A 14,641-nucleotide genomic window follows, 5' to 3' on the forward strand; every position below is an offset into this window, starting at 1 on the left:
GTAAACTTTGAGAAGACAATGTAGAACTTCAAAAGGACATGGAAAAGTTGGTGGAATGGGCAGATAGGTCACAGATGAAGTTCAATGCAGAGAAATGTTAGATGATACATTTTGGTAGGAAGAACATGGAGAGTCTTCACATTGAGAATACCTTCCATCATGTGTGTGGCCCCTTCAATGTGCTAAATGGGGTAACTTTCAAACAGATCTGGCAACGCAAAACTGGGCATCCATGAGGCGCTGTGGGCAATCAGCAGCAGAAGAACTGTACTCAACCATAATCTGTAACCGCATGGCCCAGCAAATCCCCACTCTACCATTACTACCAAGCCAGGGGATCAACACTGGCTCAATGAACAGTGCAGGAGCAGCCTGGGGATGGTACAATTCAGGACTACTTGTGTGCCAAACAGTGTAAACAGCAAGTGATAGATAGAGCTAACCGATTCCATAGCCAACGGATCAGATTTAAGCTCTGCTGCCCTGCCACATCCAGTCATGAATGACGGTGGAAAATTAAACAACTCATGGGAGGAGGAAGGTCCACAAATATCTCCATCCCAGCATATCAGTGTAAAAGATAAGGTTGAAGCATTTGCAACTATCTACAGCCAAAAATGCCGAATGGATGATGCATCAAGGCCTCCTCCAGAGGTCCTCATCATCACAAATGCCAGTCTTCAGCCAATTCAATTCACTCCATGTGACATGAAAAAATGGCTGATAGCACTGGATGCTGCAAAGGCTATGGGCCCTGACAATATTCCGACAACAGTACTGAAGATTTGTGCTCCAGAACTTGCCATGCCCCTAGCCAAGCTGTTCCAGGTATGTCCTGTACAGAAAAACCAGGACAAATCCAACCTGGTCAATTACCACCCAAACAGTCTATTCTCGATCACCAGTAAGGTGATGCAAGGGGTCACCAACAGTTTGGGTTCTGTGAGGATCACTCAGCTCCTGACCTCATTACAGCTTTAGTCTAACATGGACAAAAAAGCTGAACTCCAGAGATGAGGTAAGAGTGACTTGCCCTTGACATCAAGGCAGCATTTGACCATGTGTGGCATCAAGGAGCCCTATCAAAACAGGAGTCAATAGGAATAGGGGGAAAACTCTCCACTGGTTGGAGTCATACCTAGCACAACGGAAGGTGGCTGTGGTTATTGGAGGTCAATTATCTCCAGTCCAGGACATCACTGCAAGTGTTCCTCAGGGTAGTGTCCTAGGTTCAACCATCTTCAGCTGCTTGATCAATGACCTTCCTTCCACCGAAAGGTCAGAAGTGAGGATGTTCGTTGATGATTGCACAATGCTCAGCACCATTCACGACTCCTTAGATACTGAAGCAGTCCATGTCCAAATGCAGCAAGACCGGGACAATATCCAGGCTTGGGGTGACAAGTGGCAAGTAACATTTGCGCCACACAAGTGCCAGGCAATGACCATTTCCAACAAGGGAGAATCTAAACATCACCCCTTGACGTTCATTGGCATTACCATCGTTGAATGCCCCACTGTCAACATCCTGAGGGTCACCATTGACCAGTAATTGAACGGAACTAGCCATATCACAGGATAAAAGAGCGCGAGGAGAGTGGGAGAGACACAGGATAAAAGAGCGTGAGGAAAGCGGCGGAGACACAGGATAAAAGAGCGCAAGGAGAGCGGCGGAGACACAGGACAAAAGAGCGCGTGGAGAGCGGCGGAGACACAGGATAAAAGAGCGCAAGGAGAGCGGCGGAGACACAGGATAAAAGAGCGCGAGGAGAGCGGAGACACAGGATAAAAGAGCGCGAGGAGTGCGGCGGAGACACAGGACAAAAAAGCGCAAGGAGAGCGGCGGAGACACAGGATAAAAGAGCGCGAGGAGAGCGGAGACACAGGATAAAAGAGCACGAGGAGAGCGGCGGAGACACAGGATAAAAGAGCGCGAGGAGAGCGGAGACACAGGACAAAAGTGCGCGAGGAGTGCAGCGGAGACACAGGATAAAAGAGCGCAAGGAGCGCGGCGGAGACACAGGATAAAAGAGCACGAGAAGAGCGGCAGAGACAGGATAAAAGAGCGTGAGGAGAGCAGCAGAGACACAGGATAAAAGAGCGCGGGGAGAGCGGAGACACAGGATAAAAGAGCGCGAGGAGAGCGGCAGAGACACAGGATAAAAGAGCGCACAGAGAGCGGCAGAGACACAGGATAAAAGAGCGCAAGGAGAGCAGCGGAGACACAGGATAAAAGAGCGCGAGGAGAGTGGAGACACAGGGCAAAAGAGCGTGAGGAGAGTGGAGAGACAGGACAAAAGAGCGCGAGAAGAGCGGCAGAGACACAGGATAATAGAGCGCGAGGAGAGCGGCAGAGACACAGGATAAAAGAGCACGAGGAGAGTGGCGGAGACACAGGATAAAAGAGCGTGAGGAGAGCAGCGGAGACACAGGATAAAAGAGTACGAGGTGAGTTCCAGGCAGCAGAGTCGGAGGGCGGAGTTCCAGAGAGGTGAGTATAAAAACCTTACCTCGGGGATTCGTGGACCTCGGGTCTTAAAAAAAAATTAATTACAAGTGGTGTCACAGTAAATCTGTGACCTGATTGGCTGGTAGAGAATCTACACTGAATTTGAAACTAAAACATTGTTAAACTAATTAAACCAAATGAAATAATCACTTAATTAATAAGTAGAGGGTATCTAGACCAGAATCAGGGGATTACTGTTCTTAGAATTCAGCATTTATAGTAGAAATCTAGCCCGAGGGAACGTATAGTTAATAAGGAGTCAATAAGCAGTTATTAGATTTAAATTAATTTATTAAATAGTTCTAGAAATGGCAGTTGCTGGGGTGAAGCGCTTCACCTGAGGGATGTGGGAAATCTGTGACGCTTCAAGTGTCCCGGACAACTACATCTGCAGGAAGTGTACCCAATTGCAGCTCCTTACAGACCCCATGGATCGGTTGGAGCAGCAGTTGGATGCACTCAGGAGCATTCAGGTGGCGGAAAGCGTCATTGATAGGAGTTTTGGAGACGTAGTCACACCCAAGGTACAGACAGATAGAGGGTGACCGCTAGAAGGGACAGGCAGTCAGTGCAGAAATCCCCTGTGGCTGTCCCCCTCTCTAACAGGTATACCATTTTGGATACTGTTGCCGGGGGGATGGCCTATCAGGGGAAAACAACAGCAGTAGCCAGAGCAGTGGCACCACGGCTGTTTCAGTTGTTCAGCAGGGTGGGGTCAAAGCACAGAAGAGCAATTGTCATAGGGGACTCTATAGTCAGAGGCTCAGATAGGCACTTCTGTGGTCGTGAAAGAGACACCAGGATGGTATGTTGCCTCCCTGGTGCCAGGGTCCAGGATGTCTCTGATCAGGTACAGGACATTCTGAAGGGGGAGGGAGAACAGCCAGAGGTCGTGGTACACATTGGTACTAACGACATAGGCAGGAAGAGTGACGAGGTCCTGCAGTGGGAGTTCAGGGAGTTGGGCAGAAAGTTAAAAAACAGGACCTCTAGGGTTGTAATCTCAGGATTACTCCTTGTGCCACGTGCCAGTGAGGCTATAAATAGGAAGATAGTGCAGCTGAACATATGGCTGAACAGATGGTGTAAGGAGGGAGGGTTTCCGGTATCTGGATTAGTGGGATCTCTTCCAGGGCAGGTGGGACCTGTACAAGAAGGATGGGTTGCATCTAAACTGGAGGGGCACCAATACCCTGGCTGCGAGGTTTGCGAGGGTTTAAACTAGTGTGGCAGGGGGGTGGCAACCAGAGCAATAGGTCAGCAGGTAAAATAAATGACTGGGAACCAGTGAATATGGCCAGTAGGACTAAGAGGAAGGGCAGGCAGGGAGAAATTACTGAACACAGTGGGACTGGGGGTCTGAAATGCATTTGTTTCAATGCGAGAAGTATAAAAGGCAAGGCAGATGAACTTAGAGCTTGGATTAGTACTTGGGACTATGATGTTATTGCTATTACAGAGACTTGGTTGAAGGATGGACAGGATTGGCAGATAAACGTTCCAGGATTTAGATGTTTCAGGCAGGATAGAGAGGGATGTAAAAGAGGTGGGGGAGTTGCACTGCTGGTTAAGGGGAATATCACAGCTGTATGACAGGAGGACACCTCGGTGGGCTCATGCAGCGAGGCAATATAGGTAGAGCTCCAGAATAGGAAGGGTGCAGTCACAATGTTGGGGGTTTACTATAGGCCTCCCAAATGCCAGCAGGAGATTGAGGAACAGTTATGTAGGCAGATTTTGGAAAAATGTAAAAGCAATAGGGTTGTTGTGGTGGGTGATTTTAACTTTTCCTATATTGACTGGGAATCACTTAGTGCTAGGGGTTTGGATGGTGCAGAATTTGTAAGGTGCATCCAGGAGGGCTTCCTGAGACAATATGTAGATAGTCCAACTAGGGAAGGGGCAATACTGGACCTGGTATTAGGGAATGAACCCGGCCAGGTGGTCGAAGTTCCAGTAGGGGAGCATTTCGGGAAAAGTCACCATAATTCAGTAAGTTTCAACGTACTGGTGGATAAGGATAACAGGAGTCCCCAGGTTAAGGTGCTTAATTGGGGGAAGGCTAATTATAACAATATTAGACAGGAACTGAGGAATCTAGACGGAGGCAGATGTTCGAGGGCAAATCAACAACTGACATGTGGGGGGCTTTCAAACGTCAGTTGATAAGAATTCAGGACCGGCATGTTCCTGCTAGGATGAAGGATAAGTATGGCAAGTTTCAGGAACCTTGGATAACGAAGGATATTGTGAGATTAGTCAAAAAGAAAAGGGAAGCATTCGTAAGGGCTGGAAGGCTGGGAACAGATGAAGCCCGTGGAGAACATAAAGAAAGTAGGAAGAAACTTAAGCAAGGAGTCAGGAGGGCTAAATAGGGTCATGAAAAGTCACTGGCAACCAGGATTAAGGAAAATCCCAAGGCCTTTTATACATATGTAAAAAGCAAGAGGGTAGCCAGGGAAAGGGTAGGCCCACTCAGGGACAGAGGTCGGAATCTGTGTGTGGAGCCAGAAGAAATGGGAGAAATACTAAATGAATACTTCTCATTAGTATTCACCAAAGAGAAGGACTTAGCTGTCAATTTGTCTAGGGAAGAGTGTGTAGATAGCCTGGATCATGTTGAGATCAAAAAAGAGGTGTTAGGCGTCTTGAAGAATATTAAGCTGGATAAGTCCCCAGGGCCAGATGGGATCTACCCCAGAGTACTGAGGGAGGCAAGGGAGGAGATTGCTGAGGCCTTGAGAGAAATCTTTGTATCCTCACTGGCTACGGGTGAGGTCCCAGAGGACTGGAGAATGGCCAATGTTGTTCCATTGTTTAAGAAGGGTAGCAGGGATAATCTAGGAAATTACAGGCCGGTGCGCCTTACGTCAGTGGTAGGGAAATTATTGGAGAAGATTCTTCATGACAGGATTTACTACCATTTGGAAGCAAATGGGCGTATTAGTGAGAGGCAGCATGGTTTTGTGAAGGGGAGGTCGTGTCTCACTAACTTGATCGAGTTTTTCGAGGAGGTGACAAAGATGATCGACGATGGAAGGGCAGTGGATGTTATATACATGGACTTCAGTAAGGCCTTTGACAAGGTACCTCATGGCAGACTGGTACAGAAGGTAAAGTCGCACGGGATCAGAGGTGAGCTGGCAAGATGGATACAGAATTGGCTTGGTCATAGAAGACAGAGGGTAGTAGTGGATGGGTGCTTTTCTGAATGGAGAGCTGTGACTAGTGGAGTTCCGCAGGGATCAGTGCTGGGACCTTTGCTGTTTGTAGTATACGTAAATGATTTGGAGGAAAATGTAACTGCGCTAATTAGTAAGTTTGCAGATGACACTAAGGTTGGAGGAGTTGCAGATAGTGAAGAGGATTGTCAAAGGATACAACGGGATATAGATCGGTTGGAGACTTGGGCGGAGAAATAGCAGATGGAATTTAATCCGGACAAATGCGAGGTAATGCATTTTGGAAGGTCTAATACAGGCAGGAATTAGACAGTAAATGGCAGAACCCTTAAGTGCATTGACGGGCAGAGGGATCTGGGTGTACAGGTCCACAGGTCACTGAAAGTGGCAACGCAAGTGGATAAGGTAGTCAGGAAGGCAAATGGCATGCTTGCCTTCATTGGCAGGGGTATTGAGTATAAAAGCTAGGAAGTCATGCTGCAGCTGTATAGAACCTTGGTCAGGCCACACTTGGAATATTGCGTGCAATTCTGGTCGCCACATTACCAGAAGGATATGGAGGGGTTGGAGAGGGTGCAGAGGAGGTTTACCAGGATGCTACCTGGTCTGGAGGTTATTAGCTATGAGGAGAGGTTGGAGAAACTCGGATTGTTCTCACTAGAGTGACGGAGATTGAGGGGCGACTTGATAGAAGTTTACAAAATTATGAGTGGCATGGACAGAGTAGATAGTCAGAAGCTTTTTCCTAGGGTGGAAGAGTCAATTACTAGGGGACATAGATTTAAGGTGAGAGGAGAAAACTACAGAGGAGATGTGTGGGGCAAGTTTTTTACGCAGAGGGTAGTGAGTGTCTGGAATTCGCTGCCAGAGGAGGTGGTGGAAGCAGGTACGATAATGGTGTTTAAGAGGCAGCTTGACAAATACATGAATAGGATGGGAATAGAGGGATACGGACCCCGGAAGTGCAAAATGCTTTAGTTGACGGGCAATATGATTGGCGCAGGCTTGGAGGGCTGAAAGGCCTGTTCCTGTGCTGTACTTTTCTTTGTTCTTTGTTCTTTATATAAATACTGTGGCTACAAGAGCAGGTCAGAGGCTAGGGGCAGACTGATGGGCGGGTGGGCCCCACCGGCTCAGCTGAAACGGGCCCCGCCGCCATTTTAAGGCTATGCACTTCCTGTGCGGTGAGGGGGGTGGGGGGGGAGGGATTCCCCAACTGTCAGAGTGCGCTCTTTCATGTATGTGCGTGAAAGAGCGTACATCTCCCTGAGACTATGTGCTGCCTCAGGGAAAGTGCTGACATTGTTTGTAACTTTAAAAATAGAAGATGGGACATGTTAATAAATATCACAAAAACTTTATTAAACTTTTTAAAAACAGACATGAAACCTCATCCCGCTAGTGGATGAGGTTTCATGTTTTTTCAGAAGCCCACTGGGGCTCTTGGCCTGCTCGCCAGCCTTCGGGTTGGACGGGCAGGGCCTTTAATTGGTTTAACTACCCTGTCGTTGGCCTCAATTGGCCACTGACAGGTTGGCGGGCGGACAGCTGATTGTGCTGTCCCCTCGCCTTCCTGAATATTTAAATGGGGCAGGATGACATCGGGGGTTCTGGCAGTCTGGCTTGCTTCATCCACGCATATAGCAGTGAGCTCTGTTGAAAAGAGCATTGGCCATGTCTCTTATGCATTTATGTCGCTGATTGTGAGATTGCGCAAAGGTCCCCACTGCAGCCCTGGTAGGGTCCGCTGGCAAAAAGATTCAGTGAGGTGGTAACCTTCAGAGCCACCAGCATGGGATACCCTGCAAGTCCTCGCGGCATTAGGCCATCACGGAGAAGGTCACAAAAATCTGCTACCACATCCTTAGACAAGTGAAATCACCTGCGGCACTGTTTTTCACTCATCTCCAGGTATGAGCTGCATCTTCTGTAGACCCTTGGTCGTACAAATATCTTCATGGATGATGCCCCTCTTCAGGAGCATCTGGGGCTTCCTGGGGCCCCACTGGCACTGCTTCCTCAGGGCAATGTTCTTGCCAGAGTTGGGCCAATTGGTGATGGACCTTTCTTCTCCTCCTTCTTATCATATCTTCCAACAATACATTGTTGCATAGAGCCTGCATTCTGCACTCTTCTTTGTATCTGTGAATGGATACAACTGAGCAATCAATGGTAGTTCCCCTTGAATGGTTTCCCTCCATCTCCAAGGCAGAAATCCAGTCTCTAGCCCAAGGCCTGCCCCCATTATGTACATGCATCCCCAGGCCATCCCTTACAGGATCCTTGAGGTTGGTAGGTGGCTGGGCATCGTCCTCAGACGTGCCTGAGCATTCACAACCAGGGTCTTCGTTAGGCCCGTCAATCTGGCCTTCCGTCAAACTATTTTCAGTTCTCATCTACTAGGCTAGGCAATAACTATCGAGACCCAGTCCTTGTACTTATGTAATGAGTGTGACAGCATGGTGCCTTGTATGCCATGAACAATACACTTGGAACATTCAGATCTGTAGGATCCATGTTGCTTCTTTGCAGCATTGTAACCCTCAATTGTTTGATCAACCTTCCCTTTTGGCATGCATCTGCAAGGATCAGGTGGCCATTCGGACCAACCGCACTGCGATGCCAATATCTAATGGATTCTCGCCTGAATGCGCAGCATTAGTAAAGAAACACAGCAGGTCCATTGCGCATTCAATCCCTGAGTCCAGCACTCAGCCATGCTTTCCATGGTTGGAGCAGGAGATAAACAGGGTGCACTTTCACTCTGCCTAAGTTTGTTGTGCTGAACCCTTCCCACATGCCCTGAGCCCCCTCCCCTATCGATTTTCTCAAGCCTGTTTTTCCAACTGCATCACTGTTCACTGAGTGCAAAGATGACATTCCCACCCCACCCCTTTCCAGGTAAAGGACATTCTGGAGGACCAGAGATACATGTTCCTCCCGTTCATACACGAATGCGTATGGAGACATTGCTCTTTTACCAGGGTAGTGAGAACCAGGTGCAAGAAGCCTCATGCGGACACTTCTCTACTTGTCTCCACTACCCTTGAAATTGTGTAGAGAGAACATTGACTCGGCAGCATAGAAAACCAACTGGATGATCCCTTGTCAGCTGTGACCATTCACCTGGGAGGAAGGGGGCCCTCCACCTGCCATGCCCCTCCCTTCATCCCTGCCTCTGACTACAGGCACTGAATGAACAGTAGCTCCAGACCTTGCTGGGATATCAATGTTATGAGTCCAGAACAAACCTGCTGCAATGTGGAATTTACCATAGTGAGAACACAAATGTGCATCTTTTACATCCAGTTGCCTCATAATTATTAGGATGTGCCTTTAGTCGGCCACTTGTGCTGACCTTGAACTCCAACCACCTGACAAGATCCTCTTCCCACCTTGAGGGATCTCACTGACTGACAACTGCAGGTCAAGGTTAGTTTGGGAAAATGGTGCACATCACCTTTGAAACTCACTCCATCACCTTCTAACCTTCCCCTGTCACAATCAACTTCCCCCATCACCACAGATCCACCCAATATCATCATTCCTCTCCCCTCTGTCACCCTTGAACCTCCCCAGCAATACCCTGAACCCTATCATGACCCACCTTCACATGCTTTCCTCCCATTACAGCCAACACCCATTATCATCCCCATGCCAACCCTGACCATTCCCCTTCCCATCATTCTGTTTTGTTTCCCTCCGTGACCCACCGGATGATACCTTCATCTGCCAGACTCACACCCTGAACCTGCCACCCTACCGGATCCCACTTCCATACATACATACATACGAACATATGAATTAGGAGCAGGATCAGGCCACTTGGCCCCCTCGAGCCTTCTCCGCCATTCAATAAGATCATGGCTGATCTGAATGTAAATTCAACTCCACATTTCTGCCTACCCCCGATAGACTTTTGATTAACAAGGGGGAAAAAGGTTATCTAGCTCGGCCTTAAAAATATTCAAGAACTCTGCTTTTTGAAGAAGAGAGTTCCAAAGACTCTGAAAAAAAAATTCTCCTCTTCTCTGTCTTAAATGAGTGACTCTTTATTTTTAAACAGTGGCCCCTAGTTCTAGATTCTCCAACAAGAGGAAACATCCTTTTCACATCTGTCAAGATCCCTCAGGATCTTAAAGGTTTTAATTAAGTCGCCTCTTACTCTAAGTTCCAGTGGATACAAGCCTAACCTGTCCAGCCTTTCCTCATAAGGCAACCTGCCCATTCCTGGTATTAGTCTAGTAAACCTTCTCAGAACTGCTACTAATGCATTTACACCTTTCTTTAAATAAGGAGACCAGTATTGTACACAATACTCCAGGTGTGGTCTCACCAATGCCCTGTATAACTGAAGCTTAACCTCCCTACTTTTGTAATCAATTCCCCTCACAATATGATAACATTCTATTAGCTTTCCTAATTACCTGCTGTACCTGCATACTAACCTTCTGTGATTCATGAACAAGAACACCCAAATCTCTCTGAATCTCAGAGCTCTACAACCTCTCAACATTTAGATAATGAGCTTCCTTTTTATTCTCCTTGCCAAAATGGACAATTTCACATTTGCCCAAATTATACTCCCTTTGTCAGATCTTTGCCCATTCACTTAACCTATCTATATCTTTTTGTAGCCTCCTTACATCCTCTCACTGTGATAGTTCCTTTCTAACACCAGTACCCTAAGTTTTCCCCCCAAGGCGTAACCATCAACATCACTGGTGCCACCTTCTAAGACACTCTCCCCCACCCCACTTGCCTGTGTAGCCTGCCTCCCGTTTCTTGCCTCCGCCCTTCCACCACCACCCTGGGACCCTTCAACTGCCTCCTATTTCCAGTCTTGGCACAGCATTGGCTTAGGGCACCTCATATGAATGAAGGTTAGAGCGGTCCCCAAGAAGGTGAAAGCAGCGTCTACTGACTTCAAAGCCCTGGAAGAAGTCTACCTCACAATTTGCACACACTTATTTACAGTCGTGATACTGAATGTTGGCCTTTTAATGAGCTATCATGAGATGCAAATGAAGTTCCCGACACATCTCACCAGGACACGCAACCTATCTTTAAGTTGCCATGAAAGTCGAGATAACAAGATTCCAAACTAATTTCCCACCGTTGGGAACTGTTTTTTGGCCTCTCATCAAATCTTGCTCCCCCATCCACCACAATTCCCGCTGCATTGCTTGACCAGGAGCCAGTGTAGGCCAGCGAGCACTGGAGTGAACAGGATTTGGAGTGAGTAAAGACACAGGGAGCAGAGTTTTGGATGACCTCAAGTTTACAGAGGGTATTGGCAGCCACTTTGCATTGGCAGGAGACACAGTGTTTACAAAGCTGAATAAAACTGACATTAGTTGTATTGACAGAAATTCTAAACACAAAAAAGAGTTTGATATGTAGGCACAGTAACACCAACATTCAAACAGTGATATGCGAAAAATAACATCAACAAAATATTCAGTGACAGCAAACTAAATAGTATTTTCTCAGTAATATCACCTCTGACATTTGCTCAAGTTAGGGAAAATCGGTGCAAGAAGATGCCTATGCCCAGTTTACTCCCATTTATATGTGGCAAGAAGAATTTGAACAAGAGGACTGGTAACTTCTTTGCAGAAAATTCAGGAATAATGATAACTGGCACCTGGACCTAAAACAGCAATAACAGTGAGCAGCAGCTGAATGGAGAGCACAGGAACCCCTGGCACCTGGGACTGAAAAGGAGGCGACGGGGAAATGAAAAGCGACATCAGAGTGACATCAATCAACACAGAGGAAGTCACAGCATAACCTGAGACTTTAAAGACAAGTATACAGGTTAAACATCTATATTCTGCTTTTTGTGTGTTTACTATTTTTAGCATCTGATGGAAGGTAAAAGTGTGAATGTCAGGAGAAAAAGTTAAAACCACCAAAATGATGTCAGAACAAGGAAGGGAGCAGATTGGTAAGAAGCTGGAGGGTGCTTTTTTTTAGTTTTAAAGTTTATTTCTTTTATGTTAGTTAATAGCCTAATAAATAAAGGGATGGCAGAGCACCAGAATTGCGGAAAGCACATACTGTTCCTTGTGGGAACTCCAGGATAGCCACATGTGCAGAAAAGTTTATCAGCTGGATAGATCATATTCTGGGTTATGGAGCTTGAGCAACAGCTAACGTCACAGTTGTGCATCTGCAAAGCTGAGAGCTTCATGGACAGCACATCTCTGGATGTAATCCCATTGCAGCTTTAGTTTGTGCAGGCTGAAGGAATGGGTGACTGCCAGGCAGTAAGCAGGGCCAGACAGGTAGTGTAGGGGTTCCCTGAGTCTATCTTGCTTTCCAACTGGTATTCAGTTCACAAAACTGGTGATGGTAATAGTTTCACTGGGGAATGCTTCCAGTGCCAATTCCACTGTACCAAGGGTGATCCAGCTGTGCAGGGGACAGGAGGAAGGTCACAAAATCAATAGTAGTTGGCGATTCAATAGCTAGGAAAGCAGACAAAATACAGGCATGACCTTGGGATAGTATGTTGCCTCGCTGGTCAAGGATGTCAGTCAGTAGCTGCAGAACATTCTGAGGGGAGAGGGTGAACAGCCAAATGTTGCAGTTCATAATGGCCCATAGGTAGAAAGAGGGATGAGGTCCTGCCAGCAGATTTCAGGGAGCTAGGAAAGGAATTAATAAATTGGACCTCAAAGATAGTAATCTCAGGATTATTCCCAGTGCTATGCACTAGTGAGTACAGAAATAGGAGGATAGTACAATTGAACGTGTGGCTGGAGAGATGGTGCAGAAAGGAGGTCTTTAGGTTCCCTAAACATTGAGACCGGCTTTTGGGGAGGTGAGAACAGTACTAGCTGGATGGGGCTAGGACCATTATCTTGATGGGAATGTTGATCAGTGCTATTGGGAAGAGTTTAAAATAGCTGATAGGGAGATGGGAACCTGAGCATAGATTCAAAAGGAAAAGAAGTAACTGTAGAAAGTCATTAAAAAAAGGCAAGAAAATAAATAACAAAGGAGCTGATTTAGCTTAATGAATAAGGAAGGTGAGTTGAGGCCACAGACACGATACTTGAAAGTAGATCATCACTATGTCTGAAATGTGGCTTGAAGAAGGGGAGGAATGGCAGCTCAGCAGCCCTAGTTACAGGGTTTTCAGATATGAGGGGCAATACAAAAGGAGGGGTTGCAATATTGTTTAAGGAAACTATTATAGCTGTGAGGAGGGGTGATATGCTAGAAGTATCAAATATGAGAACAAAAGCCAAAATACTGTAGGTGGTAGAAATCTAAAATAAAAACAGAAAATTCTGTGAATGTTCAGCAGGCCTGGCTGAATCTGTGGGCAGAGAAAAAAAGTTGAAATTTCAGGTTAATGATCCTTCATAAGAACTGGGAAAAGTTAGAAATGCAATAGGTTTTATGTAGGTCAAATGGGGGAGGATGAAAAAGAACAAAAGGGAAGGTCCGTGATAGGTCGGAAGACAGGCAACATTAAATGACAAAGGAGCAGCAATGGAGCAAATAAAGAAAAAGATGTATCCAGATGAGGTGTGAAAGGCAGAATAATAGCAGCTGCCATTAGAAAGAAAAAACGAAGTTCTAGAACCAAATGAACTAATTTGTAAAATCTACCAGAATATAGTAGCGCAATTGTTAAAATGAATCATTTAGTATTGCTGAAAAAAGATATGTCAAAGCTTTTTTCAGCAATACTCAAGTGCTGTACTACGAAATGAATCATTTACTTACTGTATCGCATGGCTGAAATTTCTTTTGTCCAGGCCTTATGATACAACACTTCAAACTTTACCAGTACATAAGCAATTTTGTTGTACTTTCGTACGATTGACATGCCCTGTGGGCTTTTTAGTATGTCAGAACTTTTCTGAAACAAAAAGAAGCACTTAAAGATTTAGATTGAAGATTAGGGCTGACAACATACATTTTCATAAGTGCAAAATATTTTCATGTTCAAGCAATGCTATTGTGCCATGCATTCAGGCAATATGCATAGCTAAAATGACATTTATGATATAACAAACAAAAAACATTATGAAAAACATTCTTAATTGTATAACTAAAACTAGCCATTTTTTTATGATCTATTATCCTGGCATGATACAACAATAACGGAGTTTGGTAGCACAGAACTTGAGTATTGCTTAAAAAAGGCACATGTTGTCAAAGCTTTCCATCTTGCATTCATCAGGACAATTCGCAAGAATGCCAAATATAAAGGGAACAACAATTTATACTTCATGAGAAGTGAGTGCTAATTGGTTGGCAATTAGACTCTGATTGGTTGAGGTGTTGCCATGGAGAATGCACGAGTTCACTGATGACTAACAGGTAACTGCCAAGCTTTGTTTAAAGCTCTTCTCATGAGGTATAAAGTGTTGTTCCATTTACATTTGGCATTCTTGAGAATTGTCCTGCAGATTGCAAGATGAAAAGCTTTCTTTTTTCAAAAATACTCAAATAATGCAGTTGTTAACTAATCATAGCATTAAATTCCTACTAATTAGTCTATAACAAATCCAGGCATGTAGCAAGCAAAACCTAGGTGTTTGTGACAAAACATAATGGGAGCAAGCAATGACTCAAGGGAGGCATGCTCTTGGTGCAGAGAAGGAGGAAAATAGTGCAGAAATGGCAGAAGGGAGTATTAAAAAGACTTGCACTTAAATGACACCTTTCATAGGCTCAAGATGTCCCAAAGTGCTTTCAAGCCAAGTACTTTTGAAGTGTAGTCACTGTTGTAATCTAGGTAACACGGTGTCACTTTGCAAGTTCCTGCCAACAGCAGCCTGACAATGACCAGATAATCTGTTTTTGTGGTGTTGATTAAGAAATAAATATTGGACAAGGCACCAAGGATAACTCCTGCTTTTCTTTGAAATAGTGGGGTTTTAATGTCTCACCCAAAAGACTGAACATTGGCCTATATTCTTATGCT

The 14,641-nt window shown here is 45.6% G+C and overlaps 1 protein-coding gene across 1 annotated transcript in view; it reads right to left on the reverse strand.

The window, feature by feature from the left end:
* The window catches only part of LOC144681152 (dynein axonemal heavy chain 8-like), a 1,929,890-nt gene that overhangs the window by 1,526,806 nt on the left and 388,443 nt on the right, over positions 1-14,641 (reverse strand). Inside the window, exon 16 of the mRNA XM_078542879.1 lies at positions 13,435-13,570. Coding sequence (XP_078399005.1) covers positions 13,435-13,570 — 136 coding nt within the window. The remainder of the gene's footprint in view (positions 1-13,434; positions 13,571-14,641) is intronic.

This window comes from Cetorhinus maximus, chromosome 5, assembly GCF_964194155.1.
Source record: "Cetorhinus maximus chromosome 5, sCetMax3.hap1.1, whole genome shotgun sequence".
In the NCBI taxonomy this organism is placed as follows: domain Eukaryota; kingdom Metazoa; phylum Chordata; class Chondrichthyes; order Lamniformes; family Cetorhinidae; genus Cetorhinus; species Cetorhinus maximus.